General features: G+C 36.3%; 2 protein-coding genes across 7 annotated transcripts in view; one reads left to right on the top strand and one right to left on the bottom strand.

Annotated features, from left to right (window-relative positions):
• ckap5 (cytoskeleton associated protein 5) overlaps window positions 1-9824 on the bottom strand; it is a 30002-nt gene extending 20178 nt beyond the window's left edge. For all 4 annotated transcript variants that reach the window (XM_067435746.1, XM_067435747.1, XM_067435748.1 and 1 more), the window contains exons 1-13: window positions 9669-9824; window positions 8363-8449; window positions 4110-4303; window positions 3017-3223; window positions 2730-2901; window positions 2414-2546; window positions 1654-1757; window positions 1455-1568; window positions 1272-1376; window positions 1063-1152; window positions 822-986; window positions 606-734; window positions 58-210 (exon numbers count right to left, since the gene is read on the bottom strand). In XM_067435746.1, coding sequence (XP_067291847.1) covers window positions 58-210; window positions 606-734; window positions 822-986; window positions 1063-1152; window positions 1272-1376; window positions 1455-1568; window positions 1654-1757; window positions 2414-2546; window positions 2730-2901; window positions 3017-3223; window positions 4110-4303; window positions 8363-8419 — 1623 coding nt within the window. In that variant the 5' untranslated portion in view covers window positions 8420-8449; window positions 9669-9824. The remainder of the gene's footprint in view (window positions 1-57; window positions 211-605; window positions 735-821; window positions 987-1062; window positions 1153-1271; window positions 1377-1454; window positions 1569-1653; window positions 1758-2413; window positions 2547-2729; window positions 2902-3016; window positions 3224-4109; window positions 4304-8362; window positions 8450-9668) is intronic.
• Window positions 9825-10669: 845 nt separating this feature from the next.
• Window positions 10670-14053, top strand: cstpp1 (centriolar satellite-associated tubulin polyglutamylase complex regulator 1). 3 transcript variants are annotated; one of them, XM_067436263.1, is made up of 9 exons: window positions 10670-10934; window positions 11094-11196; window positions 11302-11423; window positions 11506-11590; window positions 11692-11777; window positions 12176-12371; window positions 13197-13306; window positions 13419-13482; window positions 13679-14053. In XM_067436263.1, exons 1-9 carry the CDS (start codon window positions 10886-10888, stop codon window positions 13845-13847), a joined length of 984 nt encoding a protein of 327 aa, XP_067292364.1. In that variant the 5' UTR covers window positions 10670-10885; the 3' UTR covers window positions 13848-14053. The 3 variants fall into 3 exon arrangements, with proteins under 3 accessions (XP_067292364.1, XP_067292363.1, XP_067292365.1); XM_067436262.1 differs by having other exon boundaries at window positions 10695-10934; window positions 11293-11423; XM_067436264.1 differs by having other exon boundaries at window positions 10695-10934; window positions 11293-11423; window positions 13419-13509; window positions 13679-13818.
• The last annotated feature ends 102 nt before the right edge of the window (window positions 14054-14155 follow it).

Here is a 14155-nt window from a genome sequence, read left to right as displayed (position 1 = left end):
TTTTTAAATCTTGTTTCTTTAAAATAAAAAAAGATTTAAAATAAGAACATATGATACCTTCGCTGGAGGAGCTTTCTTCGAAGGCCCGGATGGTTTGGCGGGTGCTTCAACAGGTGGAGGTGCTTTTGCAGCAGGTTTCTCTTTCTTCTCTCCTCCACCACCACCTCCTTTCTTGCCAACAAGCTCCACTTTATCAGCACATTCTTTTATCTATTTATGCATGAAAAATAAAAGGAAGAGTCATGAACTTCTGCAATGGCTCTGGTGCCTACTGCATGCAAAACTGGGGAAAGAAAGTTGTTATTTAATTGGCTTGTTGTGCAATTTCAGGAAGGATACAGGGTACTAGGTTCATTCAAAAGTGCAGAAATAAACAATTTTATTGGATATATGTGCTTCTTTCACCTTTACAAATCATTAAAAAGTCACTAGGAAATTTCTATAAATTCTCACACCTTAAATTAATTAGTCTGCGTTACATTTTTAATTTCAGACAAAAATAGAAAATATACTTTTCAACCAATTATTATTGGTTATTTAGGCATCCACCAGAATATTAATATTGATGTATGTATAACTAAATGCAAAGCTAAACACATTTTTACCTTGTCCAACTTGAGTTTGTCCACATCAGTTAGGAATGGGTTGACTGCTTTCTCCCCCACCACCTTCATGGCTGTCCCTAAAGCCTCAAAAGCAGCATCTCTGACCTCCGGAGCAGAATCATTCACTTGCTGCACAAACAGAAGAGGGACAACTTACTAAAAAAGACCCCAAGACAGCAGTACCACCATTCAGAAAGCGATGACTGGAATCTGTACCTTGAGGAATGCTGCACAGAACGGTTTCAGAACGCTTTTTGGCAACGTGCTTGGGGTGCAGCGACAGAAGCTTCTGGCGAGGAACAGTGAAGCCTGTTGCTTGATGGAGGGGTTCTTGTTGTCCATCACTCCCAGAACATCCTCACTGATGTTCTGCAAGGTTGTCTGAAACATTTAAACCAAGTTAATAACAGATCAAATTTCTAATTATCCTCTGCCACCATGCATTTTGAATACTCACAGTAAGGAAGACTGCATCAATGGCCTCCTGCAAGGCCTGGACCACCTGAGGTTTCTTCTCCTTGAACTTCTCCAAGATTGTTGGCACCACCTTGAAAAGATTCAGAGGAACAAATCAATCAATTAAACAGTTTACCCTAAACATTTCAGAAAAAAAAAAAACGAAAAAAAAAAACAACCATGACATTTTAATTCATGGAGAGCACTTACAAGACCTGCATATGTCCCAAACTTCTTCCTCAGTCCTGTTGCCAGTCCAGCCAAGCACTTGGCTGCCATGGCCACAAGCATCACATTGGCATCTTTCCCAATAACCTAAAAAAAGAAAGAAAGTGGTAATGGCCTTGTCCAGTGAGATTATCCCATCACCTAGAATGCCACTAGAACTTTTACCTTTTTTAATGCTCGGACCAGGTCCCCATAGTCTCCATTCTCAAGCTTTGGGTTCTTAGTCAAAGCCTCCACTGCCTCTAATGCTTCCTTCCTCTCCTGCCATTTTTTTGCTTCCTGTGACAAGGAGGTGAAATATAGCAGAAAAGTAATTGACACAAAACCCAATAACGATTAAAATAACATTGTTGTTCTGACTTACGATTTTTTCATAGAAGTCTTTAGGAAGTTTTGAAAGGATCTCCACGGCTTCCAGGAGCTCATAAGGATCCACCTGAGGAACTTCAGCCTCCTCATCATCAGCCCCTATGGTTAGAAACCAATGTTAATGAATGCATTATATTCATAACACAAAACTAAAATAATTAAATTGTAATAAACATTCATATTTTTTTTATTTTATAAATATAATTTATATTTAAATTATTTTCCACACTGACAGCTACTCTCAGTTGCTAAAGACTAGATTTTGACTAGACTGTTTATTATAGGTTTTGTGATGTTAAATAAAGCATTAAAATCCCCAGAGCAGACTCATTCCCCTCCCTTTGGCTGCATGAGATGACAAAACTTTATGTCATGAATTCAAGATTCCCTTCCCTAGTGCGAAACACTCGCTAGGGCCGTATGCGCTTAATTCTGCTGTACAAGGACGCCTTCCTGTCACATCTCACATGCGCACTTCAATAAGCAGACTGAACGCAGGTTACGGTTTACATTCTGGGAGAAATCGGGGTAACGGAGAAAATAAAAAAAAATGTGTCAATTGGGTTCATTCTTAGACTGTTTATGACCTTACAGAGATAACTTGAATGCGAATGACCACACACACATTGTTGTCTAAAGCATTATAGCTTTAAGAACATCTAAACACAGTTATCTTGATGATAGAGTAAAAACTGAGTGATACATTTTCACTACTGCTTTGTCTCTTGATAATGACTACTTTGTTATATTCTCACCGTCCGCCTCATCTCCTCCTGCAGCTTGCTGCTGCTCAAACTTGGCCTTTAGGTCCTGTTGAGAGCGCAAGAACCTGCTCTGCTTAGGAGCTGTAGTTGGGAGTTTCACCCATTCTTCCTCCAAATCTTTCAACTGAAAGAAAAGGGACAAATAAGTAAATCACAAGGTCTATTAAAATGCCACAAAACTCAAGAGCCGATCCACACCAATATTTCAACAGATGAAATACGAACGTTCAAGTATAATAACTACTACAGATGCACTTTTTAAATTGAAAGTTTTGCATTTGAAAACATCATGGAGCAGCAGTCTCACCTGTACAGAATTAATATTCTGGAGGGGAGCGCGCAGAGCATCGCGGATCCATCTATAGATCTCCACCGCTAACAATTTGGCCTCGTCTCGAACTGCCTTTTCTCGAGACTCAAACAGTTTTGGCAACACTTTCACTATAGGCTTGAGCGTTATGATCTTCGATCCAAATTCACTGAAAAAGGACAAATAAACTAGTTGTTTTATGCTGAATAAGTGCCAGCAAGCAAGTGACAATTTGACTACCACATTACAGTAATGGTTAACAGATTTAAAAACTGCCTACTCACCAAAGTGCCTTCCTTAGCGTCTCAATGCAAGCAACAATAATCTTGGGGTTCTTGTTATCCAGTCCTTTGATCAGCTCATCCTGGACCACTTCTGCTTTCTCAATCTCTATGTACATGAGGCAGATATCAGTCCCCAGCTCTTTGGCTCGCGCTTTGGGCTGGTTGAAGACTTTGCAGACTACTCCAGAAACCACTTCCCCTGTTGTCCTGCAAGACAAGACACATTTCCATTAGATCCCATTAAGACAATGGATACTAGGTCCAACAAATCAACAGCAAATTCTTTAAATTGTGCCAAATATGTTTCAACTTGCACACCAACTTTAAGAACTAAGTCATGTGGCACAAATAGCCAAAGACAAACACTTGCAACAATGTTATTGTTTTCAGGTGTTATCTAATGATTACAGACTGTATCCCTGAATCAAACTGAGTAAGTCACACAAACACAATCATCATGGTTATTCGTTTTCACATCACTCCTTTATCCCAACTCAATTACCAGTCAGTACTCTACAAACGTTTATCATACCATCCATTAACAATGACTAACAGATTCCATCTGGCTATATTTAGACAGTCATAAAGACAACAACTCATTGAAAAGCAATAGAGGGAGCAGCACAACTGTAGGCCTTTTCTTAGAAGCTTAATGCTTAAAAACAAGGAATTGGCATCATCCTCATGAAGATCATAATATGCCTCAACTGAGGAAAAGCAGCTATATTTCAATGGATTTCTAAATGGTTTAAAGACTATAGCCACTGCTGCATTCCTACAAACAAGACATCTACTTTCCCTGATGACTCTCCCTCGAGCCAGAAATAGACTTTCACCAGGTATCACATTTCTGCTTTGTTCCAAAACTCAGCTGTAAACAAAAAGTACATATAAAAATGTTATCCTATATAAACAATTCAGAGGACAGAAAAAAAAGAAGAGCTGCTCGATGGAAAAGCAACCGGCACCATTAGGCTTCCAAGAACAAAACCAGCGGTTCGTGAAACTAATTTAAAACCAAGTGACTATCACTATATTCAAAGACTTTGTTGCAAATTTGTCCAAAAAGCACCATAAAAGTAAAGCTACTTACTTTCCAGCCACGTGTGCATTCTCAATATAAACAAGTGCCGCCTCCAGTCCTTTGAGTTGGGCTACAGCATTGGAATCTGTTACGAATTTCTTGACCAGTCCAAGGTATTTGCCCCATTCCGGGCTCTTCTCGTCTCCTATCTTCTGGAAGAGCTTCAACGCTTCCTCGTATCCATTTAATCTCGCTTTCCAAATCTGAGGAAAACCAGAAGATCAGTCATGACAACAAACAACCAAATAAATGAGCTCACGACTTGAGGTAACTGGCCCACTTTCCTTAGAGGCCAATGTACATTTAATAGCCATTATTCATAATCCACATGAACTCTTCAACTACACATCATGCTTTATCAATCAAGTCGCAAAGTGCAGTACATGTATAAAACTCAGGTTGATAAAACCAAGTATTAACTAGGGCTGTGCTATATTGAAGAAAAATGAGGTATCTTAATGCGGTATTCGACACGATATTGCTATTAGTGTGTAAAATATGTAAATTATATTTTTAAAAACTGAGAATGATATTATTTGTGTGTTTCACATTCTTTCTGGGAAAAGTAAGCGTCGCTACAGCTTCTGAAATTGACCAGCAGCGTTTTAGCAAAAAATGTCACAAATCCAACAATATAATTTTAACATCAAATGTAAACAAACAAAAAATCTAATGCAAATATTTAAATACCAAAAACTCTTTGCTTGACTTGGTAATATATAGTTATATCAATCTAAAACTGAACATCAAGAATATCCAGATAAACAAAGACTCCTGAACTAGGGGTGGATGATTATTTTTGTCATTTTAATTTATTTTTGTTATTAAAAATAAAGACTAAAAACAAGTAATTCAACTTCATATGAATTAAATATACACTAATACATGATGAAGCTACAAAGGTTATTTTGCCAAGAGCACAGTGATTTTCTCTTTTTCTTCTGTTGTTTGAGAGACAGCGGCAGGTTTACTGTATTAGCCACCTGTCACTTTAAGAGCTAATGCACGGATCCTATTGACACGCATTCGGTTTCTTTTCCCAACTGATATGCTTCACTTAAAGCATAGTCGCCTGAGTTTACAAGAGTACTCATCAAGATATCTGTGTGTGTTAACAGTTTTAAGTGTGTAACAAGACTAAACTGAAGAGACACGCTTACAGAGAGGCAGCTTGTGCGCACGTTTCGGGGTGTGTGCGTGTGTGTCAGACAGCGCTAGACTGCAAGGAGTTGACGTTAAAAAGTTATTAAAACAAGCAAGTCACATGACTAACAGTCATCATGTGTCCAGTCTATTCTCTGCTAGATGCGTCGACCTAAAACGTACACGTTCCACAATGTTTAAGAAACCTATTTAAAATCATTCAGATATTGCGTGCCGTTGTGATATGCATATTGCGATGTGTACATTTGCGATATTTCGATATATTGCACTGCCCTAGTATTAACTACTTAACTGAATTATTATTATTATTATCATAAAACTCAAGCAAAAGGTGTGATGCTCTTTAATGTGGTGTGATCAATCAATGGATCCATTTACTAATCTGCCAAAAACTAGGGCACAGTTTCACAGACAGGGCTTAGACTAAACCAGGATTAGGCCCTAGTTCAATTAGGACACAAGTAGCTGTTATAAATGTACCTTCGAGAAAAACATTACTGGTGTGCATCTTGAGACAAAACAATGGCACCAACATATCAAAAAGGGGTGATGAACTGAGAAATCAGCTGTACCTTGAGCTTTTGCTATATAAAAGGTTATGGTAATATAGGAATATCCTTTTCTTAAAGAGTTTTTAAAAGCTGAAAACTTCCTTGTTAGTAAAAGAAAAGCGTTTATAGACACCAGACTCAGAAAACAAGGCTCTCAAATCAATGACGTATTATAAGGGGGAAACCTTCTAGGGGTATTAGAAGGGGGAAAACAACTCCTTGCAGTCTAGCCGCCTCTGTGTACGCTGCTTCTGTAACCCCGCTCTCCGACTTGGAGCTAAACGAGCAATAAACATGTCGAAGATAGAAAGAGAATCGTTTGTAAACGAGACACAGGTGGACACTGGATTTGCAGACATATTGAGATTAAAACACAATGCTGTGCATTCTATATCGGATCCGACAAAGTGCAGTTACTTATGTGAGTAAAATATGTTTTTTTATACGTGATAGTATTGCATTGTTACAGATCATACTGATTACGTGTACGTGACGTGTCTAACAGAGCATACCAGCATACTGTCACAGGCTGGAGAATCCCTTATTTGTTGGTACATTGCGGTTCGGGTTTGTGGCTCACGTGTGTGGGGTCCACACTTATATTACTTATAAGTTATGATGTTTTTGAACGTAAAAACCCTGCGAACGTCATAAGTTGACAACAGTATTTAAAAAATTTGAATTTTAAAAGCCAGTTCACGACTCCTTTAAGTTATGCCAGCGCAATTTGCTTTCTTTTAAACCAGCTCAATCAGGCATTTTTTCCACACAAAGTTTCCATTTTTTTAGGTTTTCAAAAATACACAAGTTTGATAAGACATTTATTAAACAGAAAATCATTATATTAGAATGATTTCTGAAGGATGAAATGACACTGAAAAGTGGAGTAATTATGCTAAGATTCTGCTTTTCCATCCAAGGAATAAACTACATTTTTAAATAATATTCAAAGAGAAATGGCTATTTTCAATTATAAAAAATATTTCACAATATTAATGTTTTAACTGTGCTTTTGTTTAAATAAACAGCCTTGGTGAGCATAAGAGACTTTTCACATTATCAACATCACAAAACCAAAATGTTTGAATAGTTTATGCATGCATGGACATCCTCCTGGGACCCAGTAATAGACTTTTGTCCACTGTAGTGGACATTATATTTTAGTGAGTTTCTGTGACATCACACACGTCACAGTCTTGAGTCAGGATGTCCTTTATAGAGCACATTCAGGGCTTTGCACAGATACCAAATGTTTGGAGGTTTCACCAGGACAGCAAAAACTTCTTGGTCTTTAAAAATGGCTGACATTAATGTTTAGCACTCTTATGGAAATATGATTATATTTTGTAATTATAATTTAAATCTGATTAATTTTCTTATTGTTTGTTATAAATCAACATCTCAGGAAAATGCTATGGGGTTTCTAATCAAAATATGACTTTTTGTTACAAAACAGGGCATTGATTTTATAAAATGTCCACTGTAGAGGACACCAGGACATAAATCATGTTTATCAGGCATTTTGGAGACACAAACAGTAAATAGGGAAATAAAATACATATCAATATTCCTATGAAATATTACATATTATTATGAAAATGTTGCCAATTATTACTCCCCTTATTATACTTCTTTTTTTCATTACATGTTGCACCAAGAACACAATAAAATATGCAAATTAGATGCAATATACCGATACATTGTATTGAATGGGAAAATCCAAGTATGGCCATTTTACCCACATATTGCATAAAGTAAGATGGTATATCAAAGCATTCAGTTATATATTTTATAACATAGCTCAGAATCATCTTTAAAAAAAAGTTTGTTTTAAAAAAATCCTGAAACTTAAAAATGTATTCGTGAATTAAAAATAAATCCCATTGTTTTTGCCTATACATGCAATTTCATTTCATTAAAAAAATTTAACAACTGAGTCCTGGTGTCAACTACAGAGGACATATCATAACATATGAATAAAATATAATTTTCCACAAAAATTATGTGTCCACTTGTTTCTTATGCTCTAAACAATCTAATGACATGAAAAAATACAAAATTCGAAACACTTTTTATTTCTGGGTCCCAGGAGGATAAATATCAAACATATCTTTAGTGCTTATTTTTTGGAAAAACAATGGTTTACAATGTTCAAAATTTAAATGCATCTTAGCAGTGGTTTGGAGTAGAAACTTTACATCACTGAAACTTGACACTTTCCTTTTTATACAAGAGTCCAAGTGACAAAAAGACTACCCTTTCCACTTATATGATCAGTAAAAAAACAAATAAATAACATAGCTTTGTTAAACCATATAGTAACCAAGTAGTTATTCGCCTAAATGTCAACTAGATTCATTACATCAAGGTGTAAGATTTAGTTTCCATAAAGAATGTTAACATTTCAGTGCTTTGCATACATTTCACTCTAAAGGCAACAGGCGAGCAAACCGCTGACATTTTGGTTCTTCGGACGCAAACAGGTCTTCCAACACCATCAGGGGATTTAAGATGGGCCAAAATATAAAAGTAGCATGGGTCACTCACCTTGTGTTCACATTTCTGGTCGACAGGTAACTTCATCCATTCACTGTCATCCCCCATGGCTGTATTCTGTTGGTCTTATCTATTCAACTAAACAAAAGAAGGGGAAACTTTGGTTGCTCACATACACACCATACAAAGCAGGACAAAAAAACTACTGCAATCAAACCAACATGTTTTCAGAAAAATTCAGGTTAAATATTAAATAGACATGTTTGAGCTGATGCATGCAACAAACATCTCAACAATCTAAAGCATTAAACACAAATACAATAAACATAGCATGGGAAACTAGACTAGCTCATCATAGTAAACAAAGTGCACTTTCAATTTGCAATATCATCCATGCAGTTCAACAACAATCTCCAGCCAGACAGAAAAAATGCCTTGGTTTACAGTTCACAGCAAATGCACACATCATCCAGATCTGCAGCCAAAGCAGAGCAACATCCACTAATGCATCTCCCAAGCCTAGTTTCATATTACATATCGATCCTTAAACACGAAAGCGCAGACTTTAAGTGAGGAAAACAACATTTAAAAGCATATATGCCTAAGAAACGTGGAAGAAAAATAATGCATGTAAGTTAACGTTAGAAAGTATACCGCCAATTCAGCCCGCCCAAAGCAAACATAAAAGCAAACAAGGAGTGTTTTGAGCAATAGCAACCGTCTAAATTATTTGTTAGCTTAAAAATGATACATTAAGTAGTTTGAGGTGTTTAAAAACGTTAGAGTGTTTTGCAGCGCATCACATGTGAAAACATTATCGGGGTGCAGCAGAGCCGTTAGTGACCCGCAGCTACTGTCGCTCGGGCCGTACCTTTTTGCAAATTAAGACCTTCAAATATGGTCCTAATTCAAACATGACATTGCCAATCTAATCCTCACGGCTTTCTAAAACAATTCCCGTGTATGGTTTGTTTAGTTTCAGAGTGTAAATGCGGCTAAATTTAAATATACCGGTTAGCTGCTAGCACATACGCGGCCCTGACTGACTGTCTGTTAACGTTAGTCCTGCAACAGCTTAAACCATCAAGGGGTTCAAACAAATATCGCCATTTTCTGCTTTCCACAACGACTATAATGTCAGCATTTATCCATATGATCTTATCTATTCAATAAAATGAAAACCCCGACTCACACTATTGTTTGTCACAGATATAAAAGCGGCTTGATATTATTCAGTCCGTCACTAAAACCGAGGCCCTCAAATAAAACGCAGCAACGTATAATAAAGCAGAAAACGCTTAAAATGGCTTTCGTGTAATAATCTCCAAGCACAATTACATATATCAGTTTTAGTTACCTGGTTTTAGAGAGGGAAGACAGGGCGATCTTCATCAGCTGGGACCGATATTTGGTCATTACTCTCTGGGCTTTGAAACGCCTCCGAGGGCGGGCAGACGGAGGGAGGAGACGCCTAGTTTTCATTCAAACGTCCACTTCATTTGTCATAGGCTATATACTTTGTGCTGTTTATACAGGTTTTATTGGATACTTAGTGTTTTAATATGTTCGTGCATCAATAAAGTACATGCAATTACAGAATATTCGTTTAACATTTCTATTGTTGTATCACGTTTTCAGAAAAGAATACACTTTAGATTCGGAACCAAACTTTAGAACATTGACAATATTCACACACACAAATATATACACACATTTATACACACACATTTATACACACACATTTTTAATGTTTGTTTTAATGTATGGGTTTTAGTGCTGAAAGTGTCACGTATTTATGCTATTGTAAACATTTTGTACTAATATATAACATTACATATAAATAAAATCTATTGAGCGTACATTCGAGTATTTACGTATATATTTAAATAGTTTAGTCCTTATACATATCTATGGTTTAGTCTATCAGGATCCTTAATTCTTTAATGGACTTCAGTGCTTTGTTTGAAATTGATTTGTGCGTGAACTATGGCAATGGCAACACACAAAAACTACAAATCCTCGTGGATTACTATTTAAATGGAAAGTCATAAAGGCGCAGTAAAACAGCTGTGCTGCGCATGCGCGGGTTTCCATAGCCGCGGCTACGTCAACAAAAACTGACGAAACACAGCCGAGCATTTTTCAAAAAGAAGCGAGACTCCACCCAGCGCTCACTTCCGTGTTGTGTCATGTGCTGCTTTATCGCGTCGTCTATTGGTTGCTTTATTGTCCCTGGATGAATTTGAGCCAAGATACGGTGGTAATTCCACAAAACAAATTAAATGTTCCTGGGAGAACGCGCAAATATTGAATTCCAGTGGTCATATTTTTTTAATAAAATTATAAACTGTATTTAAATGTATTAAGATAAAGTGTTACCTTCAATTTCAGCACTTAGCCCTAAGAAGCACCGATATTGGCGTTACTATTTGAAGCGCAGTATCTGACGTTGTAGTGTCAGTGCAGAGTGGGTACACTGACCGCTAAAGCATCTTAGGTCTGCTTTCTGAATGGAGCAGGGCAATAGTCATGAACAGCAGCTGCATCCCAGCAATTAAAAAGACATAAAACATCATGAAAATGAATACGGATCGTTTCAGCCTCACTGTCGACGAGTATTTAGGTATGTTTCGGTTATTATCGCTTGTGTAGTTGTTTTGATGGCGCGGAGATTGATGATGTGCAGTCGGGTCCAAAATGCCTGCTTCCAGAATGATTGACAGTTGCACTAAAAAGTATTAACACATACTACTGTCATTGCCTTTTATTTTTTACTTTCCAGCTGAAACGAATGTCACCTTCTATCTCAATGACGCAGTCACACAGCTACTTGAACATAAAGAGGAATACACTCAATTTGGTGTGGTCCGATATTTTGCAGAATAGTAAGTTCTTGTTATTATATTTTATTTGAGGATGGTACTCCAACATACTAAAGCTAATACAGATACTATGGTAATATAATGTAATAACATTTTCAGTTTTACTAGTGTGAAGAATGGGAATCATGTGCTCTTCAGGGAATTCAGTTACATCAAAGCAACACCTCACAACAGAGAGTCCTTCATCCATACCTTCTGGAAATGCTTCAGACAGATCGGAAAGAATGGGGGTAAGTAATGCCACTACACTTTACTTCTGTTGTTTGCATTGGTGTGTGTACAGAGAACAAATACAGCTGTTTCTTTGTGCAGATCTGTTGGCAATGTCAGAATACAGTTCACTTTTACAGCTGTTATGTCCTGACTTTCCTACTGAGATGGTACAAAACACCGCCAGGTAATTTCATATTTGCTGTTTGATGATTCTTTGAACTTTCCCTCTTTTCACATTGATATTTACCTGATTAACTTTTAACATTTTCTTTCTGTCCTTCCTAGGATTGTCCTGTCAGATGATGCCACTGACTGTCTAATGTCATTCTCAGATTTTATTTATTCACTCCAAATCCAGTTCTATTATGAAGGTATTTAAGTAATAATATAGACTATAACAAAATGTACTAAAATATTACGCTGTACTTTGGTAAAATGTCTGTACAAAACAACCTACTTTATAAACAAAGTGAATTCAAATTAAAAATAATTGTAACCATGTATAGCGGTTAAAAATATACAGTTTTCCCTATACATTCATATAAAATGAAAAGTAAAATTTGTATGTTAAAAATTTAGATTCAGGTGTTATTTATTAATCAGCCAATCGCAAAAGCACTGGTGATATTTCAAGGTCTTGCTTACACAAATACTGCAGTGACCTTGACAGTTTAACAGCAGTGTAACAAAAGACCTGTGTAAGAGTTTCTATGGTTACTCGAGGCTCCGCCATTTATCAGAACGATCTAATCCTTATCCACATTCACAGAGTTTGTGGAGAGTGTGTCCGTGATTTACCAAGACCTTCTGTCGGGGAAGAATCCAAACACTGTCATAGTCCCGACCTCCACCTCGGTGGAGCAGCTATCCAGCGCAGCCAATGAGGAGCCAGACGCTCAAGAAGGCGTAGACTCCTCCATCTTTTGTGAATGTATAGAAGGACTTTGTGAGAGGTTCAAACACAAGTAAGACAGAAAGAGTTTTACCGAAAAGGAATTAATTTATTACTTATATACTGTTATAATATTTATTCATACTTTTTTCAATTTGCCTTATTTTTAGTTTTCATTCAAGTTTAAGTAATTTTGTTAAGCGTGTTTGACATTTTAATTATTATTTTTTTAAATGTGTTCTTGGCTTAAATTTATTTTTTGTTTCAATTTTAGTTTTTAGTAATTTCAACACTTTAAATTATTTATATAATTTAGTTGCCAAGACATCTTTTTATTTTTAATTAAATTTATTTAATATTTATATTTAATTGCAACATTATTTCAATTACATAGAAGTAATATATTTAAGTAAATATTTTTAGTTAACAATTACAACACTAGCTACATTTAATACTCATAAATTCATTCTACAGAATTACAGACTTTTTTCTGCGTAATCATTTAAGCAAAATATTAAAGTATGTACTACTTAATTTGATTATGTTGTTGCATCTTCAATAAAATGTCAATAAAAATACAAAATAATATTATGCTTATATAGTAAGTTACAATGTACTCTACAGTGGGACCCACTATAACCATTCTCACTGTATAAGAAAGTTACTTTTAAAAGTAATGCATTACAATATTGCATTACTTGTTTAAAATGTAACTAATTGCATTAGTAGCTACTTATTTGTAACTCAGTAACTCATATATTGTGTTGTAAAAGTAATGTGTTACTTTACTAGTTACTTGAAAAAGTAATCTGATTACATCATTTGCGTTACTTGTAATGTTACCCACTAACTCTAGAACATGATATTGATATTGATCATCATGATCATCTTTTCCCAGGTTTCCCTCCATTGTTGCCATTAAGGAGATATTAGAGAGCAGTCAGCGAGTGTCTTTCTATAGCTTCCTGATGGCCTTGGCCAAGCATGAGGGAGTAAACCAAGACATCAGTGAGTAATAGCTAATATAAAATGTTTGTATTTCTGAATACATGTAATTTTCTTTCTTATGAAGGTTAGAGATGGGAACTGAATGCTTTGTCTTCTGTCATATATTTATCAGGTGCTCTTCCCAATAAATCGGACCTGCTGATTGATCCAGACATGGACCAGGAGCTGGAGAGACTGTGAGAGAGACGGACTTGCTTCAAAGAGTATATTGCAGTCACTTGCTGGTTAACTATAAAACATCTTTTATTAAAAGAAGCAAGAGGCTTGCTAACAATCTTTTTATTTTTCAACACATTTTATAGAAACCTAAAATGCTAGAGGGGAGATTTGAGATGTAATAATTTTGACGCTATGTTTCTGTGAATTTTCCAGCATAGCTCAAGTTGCCATTAGCCCAACGTCCAACAACAGCAGCAGCAGCGCTGTGGGACAGAAGGAGACGTCCAAGAAGGCCTCACCACGCAAGTCACTGCACCAGCGCAAGAGGATTGAAATGGAGAGCGACGGTTCCACGGAGGAGACAGACTCCTCTGAGAATTAACACGCACATGCTTGCTAGCATCTTTATGATTTTTTAGACAGCAGTTAAGCCAGTTCACTCATTCGATTAGACAAGTGGCATTCCAACAGTGCTGATGCGTTTCTCTGCCTGTCTGTGTTCACTATTTAGATTTCCAGTTCTATGGGCTACACTGTAACCCACTTACTTCCAATGCTGAAGCCGAAAAAATAAACAATTTAACCAACCATATTGTGTCTGAAATGTCAATTACTTAATTTTAACTTCTTGTTATATGACTGTTGTATATATATATATATATATATTAGTGCTGTCAAATCGATTAATCA

The sequence above is a fragment of the Pseudorasbora parva genome, chromosome 25 (assembly GCF_024679245.1).
Source record: "Pseudorasbora parva isolate DD20220531a chromosome 25, ASM2467924v1, whole genome shotgun sequence".
In the NCBI taxonomy this organism is placed as follows: domain Eukaryota; kingdom Metazoa; phylum Chordata; class Actinopteri; order Cypriniformes; family Gobionidae; genus Pseudorasbora; species Pseudorasbora parva.
This window is presented reverse-complemented; position numbering and strand designations above follow the sequence as displayed.

Coding starts and splice junctions, on each gene's coding strand:
- cstpp1 (XM_067436262.1), top strand. CDS start 10,886: ATGAAAATGAATACGGATCGTTTCAGCCTCACTGTCGACGAGTATTTA. Junction 11,778..12,175: donor AATCCAGTTCTATTATGAAG/GTATTTAAGTAA, acceptor CCACATTCACAG/AGTTTGTGGAGAGTGTGTCC. Junction 12,372..13,196: donor TGTGAGAGGTTCAAACACAA/GTAAGACAGAAA, acceptor ATCTTTTCCCAG/GTTTCCCTCCATTGTTGCCA.